At 36.3% G+C, this 4,851-nt stretch overlaps 1 protein-coding gene across 2 annotated transcripts; it reads left to right on the top strand.

Annotated features, from left to right (window-relative positions):
- The first annotated feature begins 57 nt into the window (after positions 1 to 57).
- Positions 58 to 3,218, top strand: GTF2H5 (general transcription factor IIH subunit 5). Of its 2 annotated transcripts, none has more exons than XM_039387419.1 (3): positions 58 to 101; positions 261 to 380; positions 1,071 to 3,218. In XM_039387419.1, exons 2-3 carry the CDS (start codon positions 346 to 348, stop codon positions 1,249 to 1,251), a joined length of 216 nt encoding a protein of 71 aa, XP_039243353.1. In that variant the 5' UTR covers positions 58 to 101; positions 261 to 345; the 3' UTR covers positions 1,252 to 3,218. The 2 variants fall into 2 exon arrangements, with proteins under 2 accessions (XP_039243353.1, XP_039243354.1); XM_039387420.1 differs by having other exon boundaries at positions 94 to 119.
- The last annotated feature ends 1,633 nt before the right edge of the window (positions 3,219 to 4,851 follow it).

Genomic DNA, 4,851 nt, shown 5'->3' with positions numbered 1-4,851 from the left:
CGCGGGCGCTGCCGGGAGTGGCGCCGCGCGTGCGCGAAAAAGGCGCTTCCGCCGTCCGGGAGCGGCGCAGTTGGAGGGTCGTGGCCTGCGGGAGTCGCACGGTGCGAGGCGGGGGCAAGGCAGGGACCGGAGCTTCTGGGAGCCCCTCTGTCCCAGGCGGGCGGGACCAGCAGCGCTGCTGGTCCGGGGAGGTGAGTTGTCTAAAGAATTTACGAGTTTAACCAAAGCGTTGTTTGTTTGTTTGTTTTTGGTGCTTGCAGGTTTGCTCCATTCGCGTGTGCGACCCGAAGCAAGGGGTTGTTTTTGCGGCCTCTGCCTCCCGGCGTTTGCAAGAGAACCGAGAAGATGGTGAATGTTCTGAAAGGTGTTTTGATTGAGTGGTGAGTGACAGCGCTTACCGCCTTTCCTTGTGTCAAAACCTGCTTATTTCTCCAGACCTTAAGTAACTTAAGAATCTGGACAAAAGGAATTGTTGTGATGCAACTGTTTAAGTTACCTGTAATTTCCATAATTCCGAAACGTTTTCTTCTAAACATTTAACTTAAGAGGTGATATCGTGACTGTTTAGTTAGGGTGTGATAATTGTACAATTCATACTTGAATTTTTCTCCATGCTATATTACTTTGAGTAGGAACTGTGTTCTCCTGGGTTTTGGTTATCCTTAAAAAGAAGTATACTTTAAGAAAACATGTTTTCATAGTACTACTGCTGAAGACAAAAATGTAAGTTCAAGCTTAGTTTATTAAGGATTGGATTTTTGGTTTTTAGTTGTTTGTGGTTTTTTTTAAGATGCTTTAGCAGCAGCATAGGGGAACTTCTCTGCTAATCAAGCACCTGGTTCTAGTCATTAGACTTTATCAGTTTAGTTTTGTCTCTGAAATTAGTACTGTGACAGAAACAACCTTTTCAAAAGCTTCATATACTGTATTTAACTTGTGAGTGACTCTTGAGATTAGTAATCATTTCCCTAAAATCTTTGGTAGTGTCTTTAAATGGTGTTTTCTTCTTTTTGTTTGTAACTGTATCTTATTACACTGGGGTGAGATCTGATGGATGTTTGTCTCTACAGTGACCCAGCAATGAAGCAGTTTCTGCTCTACTTGGATGAGTCAAATGCTTTGGGAAAGAAGTTCATCATACAAGACCTGGATGAAACTCATGTCTTTGTATTAGCTGAATTGGTTAACTTCCTCCAGGAGAGAGTAGGCGAGTTAATGGATCAGAACTCGTTTCCTATTACTCAGAAGTGAAAAGACAAGAGAAATGGGATTACTGGAAGGAAAGTGAATTTCAATAGCATGGGTTGTTTTAATAGATAACACTGTGATTTGTAAGTTCTACATAGAAGTGGCTACTCTGAAAAATGCATCATTTTCGTAGACAAAATACTCTGGAACTGGATTTTGTTTCTTATTTTGAAAGATTATGGTATCTTTACTAAAATCCTTAAAATTCTACAGTTGAGGACTTGCCTAAAGAATTTTTGATGCATGCTCTGTGTTTTTCCTGTAGGATTTTTATCTTGCAAAATGGTGTGACTCAAAAATTAGTGTTTATGCATTAAAATGCTATATGGACTCTTCTGACATGTTATGTTTCTGTAGAATTGTTTGACTCTGATTATAGTGTGACTGAAAGAAAGTAAAGCATATCTGTTAAAGTATGATCTGTGCTTGTTGGAACATCTCTGTAAGTTGAAGGCATGGTCAGATAGTGCTTTAACTTAATGGGTTTTATACACCAGAATGAAAGTCGGTGTGACTGTTTTATTGTTGTGGTTTTGTTTTGTTTTCCAAAAGTTTAACAAATGCCCCATACTACTTGCCTACTTTTACCAAATCACAAATTAAAGGGGTAACAGAAATGGGAGACCAATCCTATATATAATTGCTTTGGTCACAGTAAGCTATGTGATCAGGAAGGAGATTCACGTGCTCTACCTGCAAAGAGGAAAGCTGGTTTGGGATTTTTTTTTTTTTTGAGTGTTGTGTTTTTTCCTTCAGCTTAGCTCTTCCTCCCCTATTGCTTTTTGCTGCAAAGGAAAAGTTTTGTAGTTTCATAGTCTTTTGGGTTTTGTTTTGGTTTTTTGCTTTGTTTTTGTTTTTAGTTTTTGCATTGTATTTGTAACTCTAGTTCAGACACTGGCTTATTTAGTAAATGAGCTAGTGTATGATGATGGAATCTCTGAAGATCCCTTTTTGCAGGTCAGGCACATACAGATTACAGAAACAAGAAGAATAATATGTATTACTTTTTCTCTTATCCTACTTCCTACTCAAAATAGTAAAAATTGTTGGATCTATAAGTAATCATTGATATTCTGGGATATTACATCAAAGGGAAGCTTGGTTTTCAGAGCTTCTCATGTATATCAGACACGTTTTTATCTTCGGGGAAAAAACAAGCATAAATTGAAAAGCTTTTGTAAGGAACAGTTTTCCTTGCTGACTTTCCCACTGCTGCTTGTTTTTCTTGTCCAGTAGCTATCAGATTAGTTGGTGGGTTTGTTTTTGTTGTTTGTTTGGGTTGCTCATTGGTTTGTTGGGGGAGAGTTGTTTTGGTTTGTTTTTTTCCCCTCAGGAATAGGGAAGCTTCAGGAGAAAGTTTCACTAGATATTTTTAATCAAAAAGCTGTCCAAAGAAAGTTCTGTAGAATTGCATATATTCAGGCTCATGATGAGCAAACAGGCTTGTAGAATTTAGCATCATGTAATTTCTGTTTCCCTTCTTTGGAATTCTTGTTTGTTTTCCATCCAGATTTTGCTGAAAGGTAAATCATCCCCCACTCTTCCTTCAAATGACAGCATTTGAAAAGTCATGTGTGGAATTCCACCTCTTAAGCTTCTCTATATTTAGCATGTCTAGTGCTCCATTTCTGTTATGATTTTCCTTTTAGGTCTATAATAAACTTCTTGCAGTTCTTGGGTTTTTCTCTTGGTTAATTGCACAGCTTTGCTGTTGCATTACCTGTGCTTTGGCTTACATTTACAATTGATAATGGCTTATGTAATACAGACGGATAGAAATTCCAAACTGTATAAACTAAATAAGCATGTATTCTTATACTCTACTTGTAACTTTTTTTTTCTTATTTTGATCAAACAAGTTTATGGACTTTTAACTTCTAAACCTGTCAATAATTTGATCCTTTCTGCAACCTAACAAGGCCTAATTGATTCTGTACTGTAAGAATAAACAAACGATGTAAAGAAGCAAATTGGTATCATTGTATGTGGTCTAAGGGACTGAGTTCTTTGTAGTCCCTAGGGAAAAAAGGGTCTTAAATCACACAGTATGGTGAAGGAAATCCAATGAGGAAACTTGAGTAAGTATATGAATTAAACAAACAAAACACCCAACAGTTTCTGGTATTTGAATAAACTTGGACCTCTAAAAGGTTTTGATTTTTTTAAAATGCATACAATCCTGGAAGTTGCATACTTTAACAACAAAGAATAATTAAAAAAATATGTATCTATATTGCTCCGATGGGAGAAAAGTAGATACGAGTGTTGAAAATATCAAGACATTTTGAGGTAGTCAGCATTTACACTTTTTCATTTAGGTGTGAAATATTGATGAGTAGAGCTTGGAGTGAAACATAATAAGAATACATTTGAAAGACAAAGCATTTGAGAATAAAAAACTGAAGGAGATCTTTGTTAGTATATACATGTTTTGGTTATAGAGTTGATATTGTGAGAAAATTGGCTCTCACTCTATTTGAATATTTTATGTTAATTTAACATTTGTATCCATTACTAATAAGCTCACTTTTTTGCTAATATCTAGCAAAGGAACTTCACTCTGCTCAGCTTTTGCTTGAGCAATGAAAAGAGAACTTGAATGACAGACTTCTTTTTGCTGCTTGTTAAAGCACCAAATTTTATCTCACTTTCTGCTTTCAGTCTGAGTTGAAAATGTCTACTGGAAGAAGAGCGTGATTAGAACAATTACCTAAAGGACACTTATTTGAACTTCGTTTATTACTTGCTACTTATTTATACTTAAATCTAAAAAAGATTGCGAGTTCATTTATTTGCCTTTTGTGATGTAAGCCAAGTTGCACTTGGGTAGTTACTGTAACTTGAACATGGTCATAAGTAGTGCTTTCCTTAACACAAATACAGAAGCTAAAGACTAGTATTTGACAGAAAGATGAGAGATCTCTAAAGCAAGAGAAGAGAATTTGAATAATTCAAACAAAGTATGTTATATGGGAAGAGAAGGTGGAAACTGAAAATACAGCTTCCTGTTAAAGCACCTCATTTTTATTGAAAATTATACTATTGAGCATTTTGAGTTTTTTGTTCAAGTCTTAGATTTTTTTTTTTTGAAATTTATTAACGGGCTTCAAAGAAAACCGTGTAAAAAGCAAATAAGCCTAAATGCTGCCATATATTTAAATACTTAGACAAATTGTGGGATCAGCTAATTGTGGAGAGTGGGTTATTTTAGCATGGGTTTTGGCAGCACAATGAATATGATCCTGGTTAGTTGGTACAGATAGGGATTATAATAACTTAGTTTACTTGTGCCCAATTCATAAGTCCCCTCTCCTTCTCTCTGGTACAACAACTAGCCCAGGAAGAATAATTGTCCAGTGAACTAAAGGAGGAAATAACCAACAATCACTAGAGAGAATGGATGTTGCATCAAGAAAGAAAACTGTATTGAAAGAAAATAGAGAATGCTTCAGGGAATTCTACCAGTTTATCTGAGAGAACCCAGACTGAGTGGATTTGACTTTGTAGCTAAACTGCCAGTGTTGCTTCAGAAAATGGGAGGCATCTGAATCCATTTGAAATTACAGTGGTTTTGTTTACTTGTTTAATGTGCTTATAATGGTA

The sequence above is a fragment of the Pipra filicauda genome, unplaced genomic scaffold (assembly GCF_003945595.2).
Source record: "Pipra filicauda isolate LSUMZ 115617 unplaced genomic scaffold, ASM394559v2 scaffold55_size4083901_pilon, whole genome shotgun sequence".
Lineage (NCBI taxonomy): Eukaryota > Metazoa > Chordata > Aves > Passeriformes > Pipridae > Pipra > Pipra filicauda.
This window is presented reverse-complemented; position numbering and strand designations above follow the sequence as displayed.

Excerpts from the sequence above, each read along its gene's own strand:
- GTF2H5 (XM_039387419.1), top strand. The coding sequence starts at position 346 with ATGGTGAATGTTCTGAAAGGTGTTTTGATTGAGTG. Across the intron at positions 381-1,070 it reads AAAGGTGTTTTGATTGAGTG|TGACCCAGCAATGAAGCAGT; the intron begins GTGAGTGACAGC and ends TTGTCTCTACAG.